Source organism: Cryptotermes secundus, unplaced genomic scaffold, assembly GCF_002891405.2.
Source record: "Cryptotermes secundus unplaced genomic scaffold, Csec_1.0 scaffold17, whole genome shotgun sequence".
NCBI lineage: Eukaryota > Metazoa > Arthropoda > Insecta > Blattodea > Kalotermitidae > Cryptotermes > Cryptotermes secundus.
The window spans coordinates 271,652-291,717 of record NW_019729207.1 but is presented as its reverse complement, the minus strand read 5'-3'; the positions used below and the strand labels follow the sequence as shown (position 1 = coordinate 291,717).

Here is a 20,066-nt window from a genome sequence, read left to right as displayed (position 1 = left end):
GCTATGCGTTTCATAAACTCTGTGGAACAGTTGTGCCAAGCTAAAGCTAACAAAATCTAATAGATAATTTTAGGTTAAGTTCCGGACTGATTATTTCTCCAGCCTAGTTGGTGTACTATAGCGCCGGATTGTGCACTGAATTCAAATAGGTGCTGATGATTTGATGTGGTGTTCATTCCCGCTATTTCGTGCTTTATAATCATGATTCGGTATGTATCGTGGAATGGATGGCGTGTTTTGTTCAGAATCAGCAGTCAAGCGCAAGCAGCAAGCTCTTCTGCTGCAGCTGCTGTTGGTCTCCATCCTTCTCCGTGCTCAGAATCGGCATCTAAGGTACCTGAACCTGCAGCCGATATATCATCAACAGTGATTTCGCCACCAGAGAATCAGACAGAGGAAACGAGTACGTCGGACTCTAAACCAGTAAAGAGAATAAAAGAGAATAAAAGTAGCATAGTAGCTGCAGCATTTGCTTCTTTAAAAAGTATTGAAGCCCCCCAGAAACAATCCCCATCGTTGGATGAAAGGATTGCTGCAGCGGGTTCTGTGGAATCATTGCTATCTATGGCTGAAGCACCCCAGTTGTCACGCCGACATGCCTTACGAATTGTTTCCCAACTTGCCGATTGGACTACAAATGGTCGTGCTAAGCTTTCAGATTTCGAAGCAGATACCCGATTCTTGAAGCTCTGTCGCTTATTGGGACGTTGGCTACCCAAGAGCTCGCAGACTTTTGAAAAGGAAGCATCAGGGATCGGTGATCTGGCCGTTGTGCTTGGAGTCACAGGAGATGATGAAGCTGCCAAACTTGTGGCAGGTGTCTCTTTGAATCAGATGATTAGGGTAAGAGAGTTTTATCATGAAACTGGCATTGTTCTGTGAAGTTGTGATTATGGCTTTGTATTGTATTTGGCAGTTGAATGAGTGACAGTGTGACGAAGGTCATGTGAATTCTGCTTTCTCCACTCAAGCACCTGATTTAATTGCTGCTTAGGTGTTCAAACTGCAAGTGAAAACAAATGTAATGACAGATTAAGGAATTAATTGGGTTAGAATGGTTGAGATTATATTTCATAAGTGAATGTGACATCAAAATTCATTAGCACACTGGATAGGTAGGTAAAGATGAGTGAAATTGTAGATTTGGTTGCCTCTTTCATTTCCCCTGTTTTTGCTCTATTTGCCACCTTGCTGGTAAGTTGCCTTTCCACCAAATACAAAGCTGACCCCTTTTCCAGTTTTATATAGAAGTGACAGTGAATATTTCGTATTGTGCATAGGACTTGCTTGCTTGTTACTGAGAAACAAATGCCAGATGGTAGTCTGTATAGCATGGTTAAGAATTTAAACAAAAAATAAAACTGTTATCACCATAAATTCTAAAGGCACAGACTTCTTCAGAATTGGATTCTGTGCACTGTCTGCATGTTATGGAATGGTAGTGTATAACAGTAAACATGATAAAACAGTATATTTGTGTCCATCAACACAACAATTCAGGTAACGGTAATAACAAAGGTTATTTATATTAATGGTAATCACAACATGTTTCAGCCCCTCTTGGGTCATCATGCTTTGTTATTACTTTTACCTAAATTGTTGTGTTGACAGATACAAATACGATGGGGTACCCAAAAGAAACCGAACTAATTTTTTTGTGGGCAGAGCTTTTGTAGTACCGCGTTTTGCCACTATGAGCGCATAGAGCTAACATTCCTGAGTCGATAAGCCAACTACCGTTGCTTCGGAAGGTAAGGACTAGTTTCGGCAGAGTTTATAGTGACAGCTGTTTTGTGTGATCGTCGTTTTTGCAATGGCTGATTTTCGTGAACAGTGTGCGGCGGTGAAATTCTGCTTTTTGCTCGGGAAAAGTGGAACAGAAACTCTTGAAATGTTAAAAGCAGCATACAAGGACGATGCTATGGGGAAAACTCAAGTGTTTGAGTGCTTTTCCCGTTTCAAAAATGGTGAAATGTCAGTTGATGACAAACCTTGTTCTGGTCGTCCTTCCACGGCCCGAACACATGAAAATGTTGAAAAAATTCGTGAAATCATCAAGGAAGATCGACGACGGACCATTGAAGAAATTGTGGAGCTGTCGGGAGTGACTTGGAGCTCAGTTCAGCGAATTTTGACAGAAGATTTGGGAATGAAAAGGGTGGCTGCGAAATTTGTGCCACGACTGCTGACTACTGAACAAAAACAAGGTCGCGTGGAAGCATGCTGTGCTTTGAAAGAAGAGTCCCGAAATGATCAAAACTTTTTTTTTGTTTCCTCGAATGAAAAGAGACATGAAAGGAAAGCGTTTTGCTGATGTTGCTGAGGTGAAGGAAAAAATGACGGAGGCGCTGTCAAGCATCTCAAAAGATAAATTTAGACAATATTTTGAAAAATGGAATAAAAGACTAGACAAGTGTATTAGTGTAAGTGGAGAGTACTTTGAAGTGGACTGAAGGTTTGTGCTTAAAATTTGAATAAATAAGTTTAAAAAAAAATAAGTTCGGTTTCTTTTGGGTACCCCCTCGTATACTGTTTTGAATGACATACAATGGAATGCAACACATAAAGAATAAACATTATGTCTGCCACCATGATATTTTTTCAGCCACACCATTTTGAAAACTGGATCTGTTTATAAGGTGTAAAGAGGGATGATTCCTGCTCATGTGGGCCATTAGAAAATGTTAGTGTTGATCGTTGGACCAATAACCAGTAAAGAGGATGTCACAGCAGTTAAGATGTAGGTTACAATATTTTCTTTTATGACACTGTGGGAGCCACCCACATTGAATGGAGCACTAGCCCATCAGCGCGGAACATGGCATTGCCGACACCTATTAGTTTGCACACCTAGCAACAACATACCTCCGACACACTAGTCGTCAGTCACAGTGTAGGAACCACTCATTGCTAAGCAACGGCCCTGTAAGTGCATTTACATGGAGATAGATTCTTGGAAACTCAACCCAGCCAAGCAGAAATAGAGCACATACAACCACAAGCCGCTGGCCATCTATGAGGCCGTAAAGCATTTTCACCATATGCTGGAAGCACACCACAAGTCCATTAGCTGCAGGTTGATGGGTCGTTGTCCATGGAGTGGAAGAGTTGAGAATCAAACTGACATCCCTGGTTGATGGTGATGGTCTGCCCATTGGTTCGTGCTGATTGGCTAGTGCTTGATTCAAAGTGGGTGTCTCCCACGACACTGTGTAGTCTGGTGCTGTTTCTTTGAAGTAGATCTACAATGCGTATGGAGTTAGCAGGTTCTTATGATGCATTGGTAACCACCTACTAGGCTACATGGTGTGGCAACCCACAAGAACATGGTCTCCCCTTTTACCATCTCCTTGAATTCTTATTCTAAATAAATTCTGTTACAAATGTAGCACAAAGATTTAAATAAGTAACATGTCAAGCAGTTCAGCTTTGTAAGTATTTCATATTGTGTGTGACAAATGTCTTGCAGATAATGACATCATTGGCGCAGAAGCAACGTCGCTCGACTGCATTACTACGTTCATTGGCATTCAATATGGCAAGACAGACAGAAAAACTGAACATAAAGGAATGTGCCGACTTGCTATATGCCATGGCAACATTAAACTTCCCAGATGACTTGTTGCTGGAGAAGACATGTGACGATCTACATGAATGTGTGGCATTCAACCAGAAACCGGCTGTCATAGGTTCTATCCTCACAAGTCTTGGTCTTCTAAGATACAAGAATACAGGTAAATGTTGGAGTGTTTTCTGTTCCAACAGCACTGACTATGAAGAGTTTTATCTTCTGGGGTGTGTTGTGGTGAAATTACCAGTGTCTCAGAAAAGCATGGGATAAAAAGAGTAAAAGAATTCCTCTTTGAACATGAAGATGGAAACAGCATGTTTCTGTGACATGTTGGTCAAGTTCTACCAGACTACACAGCATCACATCCTGGAAGGAAAAACTCTTCAAGCCATGTTATGACTATCAACAGATTTCTTTTCCTAAGAACTGATAGAATGCCTAAATTCATATACTTTAATTCCATCTGTCTGCATCAGCTGTTTGTAATAAAATAATTACAGTTACAAGTTTCACCTATTGATCGTATCTATTTTTGAATGTTGTTAAATTATTTTAGTAGGACACGCAGTTGTGTAGTTGGTTGAGGCACTGTGCTATAAGCTGGAAGGTCATGGGATTGAATCCCAATGAGGTCATTTGATTTTTTTCAATTTACCTAATCCTTCTAGCCCTGGAATTGACTCAGTCTCTAGCAGAAACGANGGAATTTTCGGGGGGGGGGGGTGTAAGGCTGACAACCTTACCGCCATCTATGAGCCGACCGTCTAGAAGATGTGGGAGCCTCGACCTCTCACACCCATATCCTGGAACACACAGGAGCATAGTTGGTTGAGGCACTATGCTATAAGCCGGAAGGTCACAGGTTTGAGTCCCGATGAAGTGTATTATTTCAAATGACCTGATCCTTTCAGCTGCACTATGGCCCTGGGGTTGACTCAGCCTCAAACAGAAGTGAGTNGGGGGGGGGGGTTAAAGGCCAGCTGGGGTGTAAGGTTGACAACCTTACTGCCATCTGTGAGCCGATTGTCTAGAGAAAATGTGGGAGCCTCGATGTCTCACAACTCTGTTGGCCTTCACAGCCTTTTACAGGAATAGCTTTGCATTGATGTATCACTCATATCCATCTGTAATCCAACACAAACCGTTCACTGTCTCTCCTTTATTTTAAAATGTCATTAAAATCACATTTAATTGCAACATGTTTTGGTGTTAGAAGGCCATCTTCTGGCAGTTGTTCACTAATTGAAACTGCCGCATTGCACCAGTTCATATGCCAGTGCATCCCATGCTACTGCATACTGTCGTTTGCACTAAAATGTGTTTGTTTGAGAATGCATACTCTGTCATCACTCTGCAGTATTTTCATTTTGCGGTTTCCATCTAGTGCTCCCCTTCACTTGTCGTTCTCACTGGTCAGCTGGGTATCCCTTGCATGTTATTTTAGTGGGTAAGTCCGGACCTCAGTCTGCATTCAGTTAGAATGGCCTTTCCTATTTGCAGATTCAATTTTTCATTCCACTCATAATTAATTAAGAGCTGTTGTTCCAGAGTGTCATGATGGAATTAATTATGTTCTTATCAAGATAGGAAGTAATCATGTTATGCTCCCTATTATAATCAGTTAACACTTTGCAGACCGGCAATTTAAATATTTAAATCACCCTGGGGACAGGCATTTTTAAACCTACTATCCTAACTTGTGCACTGGTCACTTTGAAAATTAATATAAAATATCCTAATTAATTTTATGAACTAAAATTTTTGGAGAACACTTACCAGTGCTCCTAGAAGTGCTTGAGAGAGTGATATTTCTGGAAACATTCCCCTTTGTGAAGTGGCATTACACAGAACTTGCACATGTAGACAGTCATACTCCTTTTGTTGTGTACTGTGCAAACACGGCATCACGTAGAAGGCTGCTTCCCCTTGGCATATTCACTCTTCACAATTTTCACGAGGGTATGTTTCCGCATATCACCCGAGAGTCGCCCAGGGGGGTCAAAATGAGGCCTGCGTGGGGTGGAAGTAGACATCCCCGGTCGTACTAAGACTGTGTCTGCTACCACCGTGTGGTCTGTAGCCCAGGCTTTTGCCACATTCAGCAGAAATGCCTTGTATTTCAATTTTGAATGAGGGTTTAGATTTTTGAAAACCAAAAATGAATTGAAAATGGCACAATTTATAAGCCACAAGGCAACTTTCNNNNCTTTGTCCACTTTACTGTTTTCCGAGGAAGAGAATAATAGGCCAAGTACTGATCAGCTCTATCAACTCCCTTCATGAACATATTATACTCGGAAATACAAACAGGCTTCTTTACCTGTCCATGTCTCCTTTGAACATCAACCATACTCGAATTGTGAATCGTGGAAAAACAGTTCTGCTACTTCAGACACTTGCGTTGGGTCCGATTGAATTTGCTTCACCCCTGGATTTCCAGTAAACTGTCCCAAAGCAGGCATTTTGTCTACTTTTCCCCATGTGGCTCTCCCCGCAATGTTGCTACCCACACTTTCGTCAGAGCTACTGTCACTTTCACTGTCTGTGGCCACAGTTTTTTGTTCGCCCCTGCCACACTCACTATCAGATTGTGAGTCGCTGTCACTAGCAGACTTACAAGGGACATCAGATAACTCATCGGAGAACAAGTCAGATATTTCTTGTTCTCCGAGAAAACGCTTGGACCTTAACCTCTTCTGACCTTGATCCATTTTGCACTAGTAACTTCCTGCCTGGTGCATGCAGCTGGAAGATGAACAAAGGCATTTTCTTTTGGAGTGAGAAAGGAAAACAGTTGGGTCATAAACAGCAGGGTCATGTTACTGACTATGAAGCAAATATTCAAGAGGTCTGTCACGCACAAGTCATGCGTCTGCCTGGCGCCAGTGCAAGGTATAGTGTGTTTCAACATAACGTGTCCTAAGGTCATAATAATGTGCCACCAGTCTGCCACATTTAAAAGCGCTGGGCATAAAAATATGCAACCGGTCTGCAAAGTGTAAAGTTCAATAATGGATAAGCTATATGGAAAAATTCACAAAGGTAGTCATTTACAGTGTATAAATAACTTTTGATGAAGGTGTGTTTTTATAATATTGTATCTATAAACTTTTTACTTTTGATGTTACAGTATATAGAAATTATTATGTAAATGTAAAGGTGAAGTTGTCCCTGTGCTTAACTAATTAAGCACTATGCCCTGAAGGCGTATGGAGGAATGGATGTGTAGATCCACATTTTCTTGACCTCACCACTAGCTGGAGGTGAGTGGTCAGGTTCATACCCTTGCCACTTGACTCGTGGGGAAAGAGCCCCCAGTACCCATTGGATAGGAGGCTGGGTGAACTCCAGAGCCGGTCTGGACAATATGGAGAAGAGAAAATCCTGACCCTACCAGGACTCAGAACTCTGACTCCTCGGTCGTCCAGCCTGCAGGCAGTTGCTACACCAACTGTGCTACCCCGGCTCATTGTCATAAAAGGTATAGTTGCCCCTATGCTGAATTAAGGACTACATTGTGAAGATGTATGTGCGAGTGGCGATATAGCCCAGCACATTCTTGACCTTCACTGCAGATGGAGGTGAGTGGTCAGCTTTACTCCTAGGGAAGGAGCCTTGGGTATCAATTGTGTATGAGGCTGATCGGCTGCCAGGGCTGGTCTGAATGCTGAGAAGAAGACAGAAACTTCTGCCTCTCCAGACAAGTGAACCCTGGTCAGCCATCCCATAGCCCAGACACTGTACTGACAGCTGAGTTATTTAATGCGTGTACTATAAATCAGATTGATGAGCTGGGTTAGCGCAGTCAGTATAGCGACTGCCTACCGGCTGGATGACTGAGGGTCTGGAACTCAAGTCCTGGTAGGGTCAGAATTTTCTCTTCTCCATATTGTCCATACTAGCTCTGGGGCCCACCCAGCCTCCTATCCTATGGGTGCTGGGGGCTCTTTCCCTGGGGGTAAAGTGGCAGGGGCATGAAGCTCACCACTCACCTCCAGCTAGTGCCGAGGTCAAGAAAATGTGAATCTATACATCCACTCCCCCATACGTCGTCATGGCATAGTGCTTAATTAGTTAAGCATAGGGACAACTTTTATTATAAATCAGTTTTGGGGACATCTGTTGCATATACAAGTATGATCAGCGAACTTAATTCTGGATTTTGTCTCTGGTGCAGGCGCTGAATGGAAAAAGAAAACTTACGAAGTATTGACACTTATATTATTTGTTGCCAGAGGTACTGGATATATTGGCAGAATGGGTGGCAGACCATGTCACCATTTGCAGGCCTCATGATTTGACAGCTTTGTTCATTACGCTGGCCACAGTATTTCACATGCCACACAATGCAGATCGTCTCTTCGATGTAAGTTTTAAGGATGTGTTTGCGTTTTTTTGTTTCTAGTAACAGAACTGATTGGTTTACTAAGCTGCATACCGTTCTTTCATGTAAATGTAATATCTCTGTACCCTCATACTGAGGGTATATTCTGTTAATCTCGTAAGTCTTCAGTTAGTTTGTGTGTGCTGAAGCTCTGTCTGTGTAAATATAAATAGTTGCAACACAGTTGTGTCGGAGATTGATCACTGAGGTATGTCTCCTTTATGTAACATTTGAGAAGTTGTATCTAATCAAGTGATGGGAATTTGTTTGGTAAGTGGACCATATCATAAACTTAGCTAGGCCCTACAGGCTGTGGAACGGCTCCTCTTGCTGCCTGTTTCATGCTGTTTTCTTGCTTGGCTTTGCAACCCTGAAGATGGAGGTGTCGTGTTACTTTGAAATATTGGTTCATTTTCACTGGACTACATAGTATTGTAGTTTAGAAGATAGAACTACTCTTTAGAATCATAAATGTTTAGTTTATATAAATATTGTCATGTATGGGTGACTAAGACGTGGGTTTGGATTGCTAATTGGATTTATTAATAATCTGCAGGTCATAACTACAATTAATTATTACCCTGTTACTGCTTTACACAATGTACAGTCACTCCTCACCGATCTCTTCAGTCTGTCTGCACTAGTCTTCACGGGTTTATAACATGGGAACTTTAACCTTTAAACGCCGGACTTCTGAAATAGTGGTAAGCTTGAGCTGGCCGGAGTTTATTTAAATGCCCGCTGCAGGTGCGCGTTTAAATGCCCGTTGGTACTCTGCCTTTAAATGTGCGTTCCTGTTAGTGCGCCTAAACAATTTTTAGCATTGTGTTTAAAAATGCTGTATCTAATTCAATTTTTATGATAAATGGATGGAACTAATTTTGTTTGTATCAGCAAAGAACATAGTGTCTCATATTATAACGGAAGATTTGACATTTTTTATACAAATTATACTCCATTTTCAATTTTTTGTTTTTAATTTTGATGAGTATTGCAAAAATGATTTCCCAGTTCTTCACAGAGTTGTTCTGCATTACAAATTCATTTCTGTTTGTAACACTTGACAAATTTTAGCCCTCCCTGATGTCATAAAACAGATGGAAGCAATAAAATCATTTGGCCTTCTGCTAGCGCTGCTTACACCCTTCGGATTTTCGAATCTTTTGACTGAAGGTCAGAATAATGAAAGAATGGCTATTCAAGAGAAAGCTAGAGGGGTCCCTTCTTCAGTTCTAAGACCTTCCGTTATAGCTGCAAAAGCTTATTGCCCTTTCTATGGGCCTGAACAGACAGCTGCATCGCGGCTGAGATTCAGAGTGCGGTCTGTTTTCTGTGCGTGCTTAGTGAAATCGAATACTGTAGTTTTATTTCAGCCTAGATACACATCAAGCAGATAACAACAAAAAAGGTATGTACATCGAATTTTACTATATATTTTTAACACATTAATCTGCAGAATCTGCAATAAAAGTACTGGCTCGTGGATGAGTTTGGGCATAACTCATACGTATACTCTTTTTGTTGTTGTTCACCTAGGTATCATTTTAATTTTTCTATTAGGGCTTTACTCAAGTCTGTCTGGTAATTACTACATTTAAAAATAAATATTTAGGACTCTGCATTCGCTTCTACTAGCAGCGTGTGCGCGCGCTTCCCCTAGCGGAGTTTAAATGCCCGAGTGGCCAAAACTGGGTACTTTGGCCACGACGACCTTACTCACCACTGGCACAAACGGGGCACTTCGGCACTTAAAGGATAACAGTCACAGAATTACACATAAATATAATCACATGTTAAGTCTTCACAGGCCGACTTCCAGTTCCTCTTCAACTGTGAACTTCCTGTGGCTATCTTCTTGCTTGCTTGTTTCTGCCACTGTTATTCGTAACTTATAACTGCTTTACTTATATAGATAAGGAACAGGCTTGGACCTATAGTAAACATATCACATGATCGCTATCCAGCCAGGCCTATTGGCGCATCAGTCGGATCTACAGAAAATACATTTCATGTGATCACTATCCACTGTTGTGGCATCATTGTGGACACAGAAAACACAGCTTTCTCTGTTGTTGCGTAACCTAACAACAGACTGTTTACCAAGAATCTGTCTTTGCAGGAACTTCTTTACCAACATGTGGCCTAGCAGTGGGTGTACATGTAACAATATCTGCCAGAGAAGGATGTCAGATGGTAGATATTAACCTTTCAAAACCTACTGTTCATTGAAGTAATATTTAAAATTCAGATCTTTCCTCACAGAAAAGACACTGTATCTAAATTATACAAGGTGGTTCAAATATGACTGGGACTGATTTAAAAAAAAAAATAATTGCCAAACACTTACTTGCACATGTCAGTCTTCAACGTACTCCCCTCCGGAGTCAACACATTTTTTCCAACTTTCTGGAAGCATCCTGATGTCCAAAAAAAAAAGACTTGTGGTTGGCGGTGTATCCACTCCCGAACAGTCTGGATGATGGCGTCGTTGTCCACAAACCACATGCCTTGCAAGTCTGCTTTGAGCCTTCCGAACAGGTAGAAATCACTTGGGGCCAAATCGGGACTGTACGGCCCATGTGTCAGAAGGTTCCATTTCAATTTCCGAAGGGTTTCCAGTGTTGTTTTGGCCATATGGGGGCATGCATTGTCTTGAAGGAAGGCTACCCACTTTCCACTTGTCTTCCACTTGGATCGGATCTTTTCCTTCACGCCTGTTGCCAGGAGGTCTGAGTAATAAGCTCTTAAATGCTGTTTTGGGAAATTATTGCTGTTTATTGTGCGACTAATGGAAATGCGTAAATACACTCTGTTGACAGACTGTGGATGTTTTTAATGGTAAAGCATATGATGCCTGTAGTTACCACTGTGCTTTAAAGGATTAATATCTGACATGTGCATTGATTGCTGCTTACGCTGCAACAGCTCGTCGCATGCTTCCCCATCCACCACACTCTTCCAGTCTTGTGTTATGTGATTTCCGTCCCTTCTTATGGATGATGGATTGACTGAAGAACTGTTACATCAGGATGTAACTGAGATTGAAGTGGCTCGAAGGTCACATTGCAGGAATTCCAGAAATATTTCAAAGATTTCTGTGAATGTTAGTAGAACCATGTACTTGCTGAAAACAGATGTGTCTTGACAGGTTGTTAATCCCACTGAATTCAGGTTCATGACCTGGTACATTTTATGCTGTTGCATGTAACATATCCAATGTAAACTTCAGCAAAATGTTTTCCCTGTTAATAATAAATTTCTTCTTCAGTGCAGTTTTCTGCAAATCGTGCAGCTGTCCTAGTTGAAGAGTCGGTGGCTCAGTGCAGTATATGAGAAGCTCTCAGATGATCACGCAATCGAAAGAAAGAAAGAATAAGCTCAGTTCTCATATGTCTTATATTTATGCCTTCTTCAGGGTATTTTTCAGGATAGCTGGCCCAGTTTTCGATATCCTATTACTGCTTCTGTTAGTAAGCATTTTATTAAAAAGAAAATGATTAACAGCATGAGTAACTCAGACTGTAATGGAAATATAGATTATTGAAATAAATTAATTTACTAGAAAATATGTTTCTTTAAAGGATCATGAAGTTGGTTGCTTTATTATACAAATATTATGATGGGAGTTTCCTGATGACAGAAACAGATTCATTGTCTGAAATGTTTATATGAGGTATGCTTCAGACAGTGAATGTCGTATCGAACGGTATAACAAAGCACGTGGAAAATGTTTCAGATTGTGTTGCCTCAAGTGACGCTGCAAGATGTACGGAGTCCCTCAGCATGGCTGGATGTTGTATGGTCCCTAGTTGTGCTTGACTGTGCCACTCCACAACAAGTAGCATCTGTACTTAATCCTGACTTCTGTGACAAACTGATTGTCAGGACAGGTATGCTGTGCTTGCAGTATGAAGCTGATTTGTATGCCTATGTATTGTCAGCCCTCTTGTAAGCCTGGGGAGCATTTTATTAAATTTAATTCTTTTCATTCCAGTATTTGAATTTTTGACAAACACATGGCAGGAAGTTGCTGTAAATGGATGTCGTATGAGTCTGTTAACATAGAAACCAATACAGCAATATAAGCATATCAGTATATTATTGATATATGAATGTTTCTGGTATCCCAGAATTTCTATCACGTTTTATGTCCAGTTATGGTCTATCATAATATATGCTCATTACTGGTTTCTGGTCTGTGACACCATGTAGTGTCATAGAAAAGTGCCAGCAATTTGAAAAAGCTAGTGCCTTCGTCTTATACTCTGGAGATGGCTGTGAAACCCTATAGTCTGCTAGGTTCTTACAGAATGGTAACCAGAATACAAGCACTTGATGGAAGTGAGGAGAGGTAGGTGCTAACCCAGGGGTGGTCTAACTTTATAGCTGAAGGGCCAAGATTATGGGTTTGCCAGGCCAGAAATATGCCTATGTTATGTTCTTGAAGTGTGTTTTAATAAGCAGAAAAGTATAATATGAATATTGAATGTCTTTATTCTCCACATTAGTTTGATAGATGGTGGCACTGGCAGTTGCTGACAAGCTTTTTAACTGTTGCTTAAAAAAGTGAAGTAAAGGTTAAAAGGTAAAGCTATCCCTGTAACAGGCTGTGGAGGCCCATAGGATTGTGAGATGTTGAGGCTCCAACATTTTCTAGACAGTTGGCTCACAGACAGTGGTGAGGTTAAATAAAGCTATCCCTGTAACAGGCCGTAAAGGCCCCTAGGGTTGTGAGATGTCGAGGCTCCCACATTTTCTAGACAGTCAGCTCACAGATGGCAGTGAGCTTAAGTAAAGCTGTCCCTGTGACAGGCTGTGGAGGCCCATAGGGTTGTGAGATGTCAGATATCCAACATTTTCTAGACAATCAGCTTACAGATGGTGGTGAGATTAAGCAAATTTATCCCTGTAACAGGCCATTGAGGCTCATAGGGTTGTGAGTCATTGAGGCTGCCACATTTTCTAGACAGTCGGCTCACAGATGGCAGTGAGGTTGTCAGTCTTGCATGTTGGCCTCCCTTTACCACCAGGAAGATTCCTGGTACTCATTTCTGTGGGAGGCTGAGTTGACACAAAGGCCATAGTGTGGCTGGAAGGATTAGATCATTTGGAAATTCCAGTGACATCAGGAATTGGATCTGGAACCTTCCAGCTTGTAGCATAGTGCCTCAACCAACTACACTAGAAAGTATTGATATAAATTAAAAGTAATATTATAAACAAATGTTCACAATAGCTCTGCAGGCCTGCCACAGTTTTCTCACCCCTGTGCTAAGCAGATGGGTTGGAAAGAATGTGTTCGTTCTTTTGTTGATCCAACTTCTGCGATATGTTTGTGTCAGACAGTAGCTGTAAATTCCTGATTGTTTCATTTTTAATTTTAATGTTTTATTCTTGTTTACAGACAAAAGTCAGAAGATAAACGTCGCTTCGAAGCTGAAGCTTTTGAATATAAATGCTGCTGCACAATTAAAGATCCCAGGATACAAAGGTTTGTTCAGATCATGTTGTTATCATCAGATTTTGTACTTACAAGAACTAACAATGGTTTATTGCTAGTGATAATTTTATCTTTCTCGTGTGATCACAGAAGATGTTTTAGCTTAGCTTTCCATAATAAAATTTGTCTCTGTATTTAATGAATTAAGCACTATTCCATGAAGTCATATAGGGAAGTGGAGGTATAGCTCCATTGTTCTTGACTTTGGCACTAGATGGAGGTGAGTGGTCAGCTTATGCCCAGGTTGCTTTACTCCCGGGGAAAGAGCCCACGGTACCCATTGGATGAGGATGGGTGGGCCCCAGAGCCATTCTAGATGCTGTGGAGGAGACAAAAGTATTGTCCTTTCCGGAATTTGAACTGTGGCCATCCAGCTTGTAGCCTGTCAGTATACTGACTGAGAAATCCTGGCAGTAGCTGCATGTACATGACTGGAATTTTCACCTCTGTCAGATTATAAGACTGTAATACAAGGATGCTACTGGTTGTTATTAAGATTCTGCATTTAGTGAGGTTTAAAGTTTTCATAGTTGTGAAGATTCATATTGTGGGGTTATAGGTTTTGACATCGTGTAGTCTGATGTTCCTCCGCTACATGGTGTATTTTGCAGAAGATGACAGTATGAGTGTGTACATTGTTCCGACAGAAGTACAACGAATGGTTTCTGTTTTGCTTGACTGCAACATTTAGTTAGGCAGAGGACTATGTAGTGACTTTTAAAGGCTGCTTGCTTTTTTGGATGTGAGTACATACAATCTGATAGAGGTTCATCAGCGTTTTGGACAAATATACTTCTCTATCCATCATCAGGGTTGAAGAGTGTGGGAAATCTTCTGTATGCAACATCCACAGATTTTAAAAGTTTCAAATTAAAAAAGCCAAGCTATTTTATTCCCTGTCCTTCCCCATGAGGTGGAGATCATGGTTCCATGCTTCCTACAGTTCTAGGGGCTTACTGGAGTTGCTCTTCAACCCTGATGATGGAGGCAGTTTTGTTCTCTGAAATGTTGATGGACTTTACCAGACTACATGACATAACATACTAGAAGATATGACTCCCCATAATCACAACTAAGATAACTTCAAATGCAACAAATGTTTATATGAAGAGTGCATTGATTGCGGGTTGTAACGCCACGTAACTCACAGAGAGTACAACGTAGTAGTCATAGTCTTGGTCTGTAGAGATGGAAGAGGCATGTTCCTCCAAAATGTTGGGCAGTCTCTGAACTCCATAGTGTTACAGCCCACAAGATTGTGTTCTTCATTGTTTTATAGTTTATAGATCAGCAAGATCATATATGGAGGAACAAATTTGTTTTCAGTTTTTGAAACTTAGATCGCATATCATAAAATAAATTTACTTGTGACGAAATATAAAAAAGCAAGTTCTGACATCAGTCTTAAAAACTTATTAGGTAGCCTGTCTGCCTCTGTGGTCTAGTGGTTAGCGTTCCTGGCTACAGATCCAGAGGTCCGGGTTCGATTCCTGGCACTACCAGATTTTTTCTGAGAAGTAGTGGGTCTGGAACGGTGTCCACTCAGCCTCGTGATAATTTAGGAGCTGTTTCAAGGAAATAGCGGCTCTGGTCTAGAAAACCGAAATTAACGGCTGTGGGGATTTGTTGCGCTCACTATGCGACCCCCTCTGTTCGCAAAAGTTGGCACTAAACTTTGCTGAAAAGCAGTGGTCGCTCGGTTGGTATAGTTCACTTGTGGACTAAAATCACGGAGTTTTTTCATACATGCTATGGGGGCACACGGTAGTGTAGTTGGTTGAGGCATTATGCTACAAGTCGGAAGGTTCCGGGTTCGATTCCCGATGAGGTCATTGGATTTCTCAATTGACCAAATCCTTCCAGCCACACTGGCCCTGGGGTCAACTCAGCCTGTAACAGAAATGAGTACCAGGGATCTTCCTGGGGGATAAATGATGGCCGGCATGTGAGGCTGAAAACCTCATGGCCATCTGTGAGCCAGTTGTCTAAAAAATGTGGGAGCCTCGACCTCTCAGAACCCTACAGGCCTCCACAGTCTGTTACAAGGCTAGCTTTAACCATTTCTTTCTCACCTCTTTTACATACTCGTACATAGTACTATAGAGAATGTGTTTAAGAAATGAACTTATTTTGGTTTTTGTACCTCTTTTGCTCTTTTTTCCTCTGTTTGCTGTCTGAAAACATATAACAATTAGAATATGCAAAACTATAATTTGGCTGTGGTTGTGTTTGGGTGTGAAACTTGGTCTGTGACATTAAGGGAGGAACATAGACTAAGGGTGTTTGAGAGCAGGGTGCTGATGAGAAAATTTGAACTGAAGAGAGATGAAGTGACAAGAGACTGCGGAAAACTATATAATGAGGAGCTTCTTTACTCGTACTCGTCACCAAACATAATTAGAATGATCAAGTCAAGGAGGATGAGATGGGCAGGGCATGTAGCATGAATGGGCATGAAGATTCCATATAGGATACTGGTGGGAAAGCCAGAAGGAAAAATACCATTAGAAAGACCAAGACATAGGTGGGTAGACAATGTTAAAATGGATCTTAAAGAGATAGGATGGAGTGATATGGATAGGGACCAGCAGAGGGCTCCTGTGAATGCGGTAATGAATCTTCGGGTTCCATAAAATGCTGGGAAGCTCTTGAGTAGCTGCACACTTGGTGGCTTCTCGAGAAGGGCTGGGTTCCATGAAGTTAGGTAGTTCCTTTTATTGTACTGTTCTTTTACTGAATATTACTGGTTGTGGCAATGTGAACATGAAGATTGTAGTGTGGAAAAAGAAAAACAGTTTCACTGTGAGTGTAATTGATTCGTTTAAACTGTCTTATAAAATTGTAATACTTCTTTTTCCTCTTAGACATCTTCATTTGATGTGGGTTGTCCGACATCCAAGTGTATCCACTAACCAGCATGGCATAGCTGTAATGCTCTTTGCTTGTATTCAAGAGGTTCTTGGTTTTAATCTTGGCCAGGACACCAGCTATCCTGACTGAGGTTTTCATGGTTTTCCCTAGCTCCTCCAGGCAGATGCCAGGGTAGGGCCTCGATTAGCCATTATGCTTCCTTCCAGACTCTTATCTTGCATGTGTCAACCTAACATTGACACTGCATTACTGAGCTACTGGCTACATCTAACATTCATCACTAAGTTATATATATTATTTTATTATACTGCAATTGGGTTTTGGCCCGGTGGCAGTAGAACACAATAGGACACAACAGACAAGTAACACACATTACACTAAGTGACAACACGTTCAAACAAAACACAATACACAAAACACAACAATAAGGACATCCTACCACAATGAATACAAACCAAATACAATTAACAGCTACAACAATTACAGAGAAATACAAACAACTGCAACAAATACAACAACAATTACAGAGAGTATCAGTCCTAAAGCACAATAGACCACTGTAAGTCTTGGTGCAAGGGCTGAGAAGGCCCACCCCTTATATATTCATTCATTCATATCTCAGTCCCTTCCTTCCTTCCTTCCTTCCTTCCTTCCTTCCTTCCCTCGCTCGGTGCTACAGCTCAGGGTGAGCTTTGGCCTCCTGAACAATCTGCCTCCATTCCTCTCTGTTCTTCACATTTCCTCCCCATCCTTTCACTTCCATTTTATGGAGATCCTCATGTACATCCTTCAACCATCTCACCTCTTTCGCTGATGTCAATTTCCATTCAATAAATCCATCTGAGGCTGTTTATCTGGTGTCTGAACAATTTAGTTTTTAATGTGTGAAATTGTTAGCCTCATGCCCAACCCCCAACCTGGAGGACCAGGGTATCCCTCTTTGTCTGGCTCCTACCCCTTGACTTGTCTGGCATAGGTGACCCTACCGGTAGCTACCCTACCACCGGCATAACTCTCAGGGTCTCAGTAGCACTCAAACTCCACCACCATGATAATTTGGAGACACCATCGGTGGGGAAGTTATCTCAGTGAATGTTCTTATTTCCAGGTCCACTGTTGCCATCCGATTCAGATATCCATAGTGTTCCACTTGTTCGATCAAGAGACAAACAGCTTCTCGTTGCCTCTATCTTGGATTCGTTCTCAAATCTTCTGCCCTCGGCGACATATCTACGCACCAACATAGACACTGGAATGGGATTCCTTCTAGGTAAATTGAAGATATAAAATAAGATCTTAAAGCAGTGGTCTGGGCCACGGCCTGCTGGTTGAGTAGGCAGCTGTATTTAAGGAACATCCTGTGTGTGCAATGAGATCTCTGGTGCCCCTCGTGTTGACTAGGGGATCCAGCAGCTTTCTAATGATGGAGACTATAGTATCAGTAATTTGTAATCACTTACTGTTCTGTGTAGAGGCATGGTAAGACAATAAAGTTTAAGTTCGCTGTCTTCTGGGATGTGATGCTGTGTAGTCTGGTAGAATTTACCAATATTTTTTATTAACCTGCTGTCTCCATCTCACTCCCTGAAGATGGAGGAATCAGGTTCCACTGAAATTTCGGTAATAATTTACAAATTGCATGGCGTCATGTCCTGGAAGATTGTAAGTAATGTTCAGAGTACGCATTAAATTGTGAAAGAGTTGAAATTCTGCCAACAGATGGTGAATGTATGTTGGATTCCAAGTGCAACCCATTGCCTGTCACTGTCGAAGTGATGAAGTCGGGCTCTGTTGATGCCCAGAAAAAGCCAGGCATCTCTGTTGACAGGAAGTATATAGAAACATCCAATACACTAGGATCACATGAGACGGCTCGTACTACAGTGAAGGGAACCAGGTTGGTGTCAAGATTTGAGGTTTCACAGTAATGAAGATTTATTGAAATAAACATAAATTCAAGGAAAGTGTAACTTCAGGGAATTGAAATGATGGAACATAAAGAAAATTTTGGTTGCTTTAAGATATTCATAGCTTTAAGGCATACTGGTTGTTGAATTGAACCGCAGCCATTTCCCTTGTTCCCTGTGAGGTAGGAATTGAATTTTTAGCCTACTTTCCTTATTTTGAAAAATAGAAGTAGGCTTATGAGCTCACCTTGCTGTCTGGGTAACTGTGTGTGTGTGTATATATGTCTTTATGTGTATCCCCCCCCCCCAATCGACTTTTAAATGCCTGAACCGATGAATATGAAACTAACTTGTATGTATATCATGGCACCTGAGCCCGTCTCAACAGCATGCTTCATAAATCCCTCCCATCAGTCTGTGTGGCTGTATATATACCCCCCTCTATTGTTGCTACAAAATTACTTGGTAAACATGTTCTTGTGTCAGCAAATACATGCAACAGTAAAAGAATCATCGGACGATTTGTTCTCTGTGCAGTCTGTGTCATATCTAAAGAGAGTCTGTGGGTCTCTCTGTATATTGCTCTGTTGTTGCTAGGCAACAGCTCGGTAAATACTTCCCTGCAGCAATGAAGAATTGTTGAAGGTGTCATTTTCTATGCATGCCATGTTGTGTTAAAGAAAAGTAGGCAATTAGCTGTTCCCAGAACTTTTGTCAATATAATTAGATAAGTTTTGAGCAAAAAAAGGGTTAATAATATATGTTCATACCCATTCTTGTTGAATTTGAAGTTCTCACAGTGATGACTGTGATGAGCATGGTACTCTGGGTTACGTCATGTAGTTCAGAGACAGGCTAATGTTATGGGGTAACATGTCTCCATCTTTAGGGCCGAAGAGTAAACCAAGCAAGAAACCAGCAGAAGCATTTGAGCTTAGCTTAGGAGTGTACTTTTCATACTAATTCTGGTTCTCAATTTCCTTATACTTAACCCTTTCACTGCTAGTATGTTAAGTAACTCTCAGTGCCCTCTGTGCTGAATTATTTTTGAATAAATCTTTTATAAACAATTTAAGTGCAAAGTATGAAAGTGTGTGATAAAATGTTACTAATCTTACCCCAGACAGGGAACAGGCAAAGGAAGTTGCATAAATGTTANAAGGAAAACCTATTTCGCATCTTCTGTAACCCAGTTATCCCCACGTCTACCGAGGTATGTAGTCGCCATGTTTCGTTTCCAGCGGTAAGTTAGTGTGCATTTTCTAATAATTAGGGCTCGGATTTCTATGACCTAAAAACTTTGAAAATATGCATGCATTTATGCCCTAAAAATGGCAAAATATGACAGAATGGCTCATAAAAAATAAGTAAATATTTAACAAAAATTCCTAAGAATGGCAATTTATTAAGAAGTTTACAAAGTTATTTTTTCTGAATAAATGTCTTTAAGCCATGAAGCATCCATCACAACACAATGCTGACCCTGTAAAGAGAAAACATGAACGAAAGTATTGTTTATTTTAGCGTGAAAAGTAAAGTAAAGTGTGCCAATAGTTGCAGGTAAATAATTTGTACGGTACCTTAATCTTCCTTTTCAGTACAGTTGCACTGAATGACAACATGCATTTTCAAATTCTTGAACTTGAAGGACCTCCAATTGTCACTAACAATGGCGTTGTATTTGGAGAAACTCCTTTCTATGTCGCAAGATGTCACAGGGGCATACTTAAAACAAGTCAAATCACTTGCGTCAAGTTCTAATTCACTGTTGTCAAATTCAACTTCTTTGCCACAAAGAATGTCAGAAATTGTACACAGTGTTGAATATCCAGG

At 41.0% G+C, this 20,066-nt stretch overlaps 1 protein-coding gene across 1 annotated transcript in view; it reads left to right on the top strand.

Annotated features, from left to right (window-relative positions):
- The first annotated feature begins 50 nt into the window (after nt 1–50).
- Nucleotides 51–20,066, top strand: part of LOC111865347 (FAST kinase domain-containing protein 4) — a 24,538-nt gene continuing 4,522 nt past the window's right edge. The window contains exons 1-7 of the mRNA XM_023853283.2: nt 51–843; nt 3,470–3,734; nt 7,807–7,937; nt 11,692–11,845; nt 13,360–13,446; nt 17,435–17,596; nt 18,046–18,223. Of these exons, the coding sequence (XP_023709051.1) occupies nt 202–843; nt 3,470–3,734; nt 7,807–7,937; nt 11,692–11,845; nt 13,360–13,446; nt 17,435–17,596; nt 18,046–18,223 (1,619 nt within the window). The 5' untranslated portion in view covers nt 51–201. The remainder of the gene's footprint in view (nt 844–3,469; nt 3,735–7,806; nt 7,938–11,691; nt 11,846–13,359; nt 13,447–17,434; nt 17,597–18,045; nt 18,224–20,066) is intronic.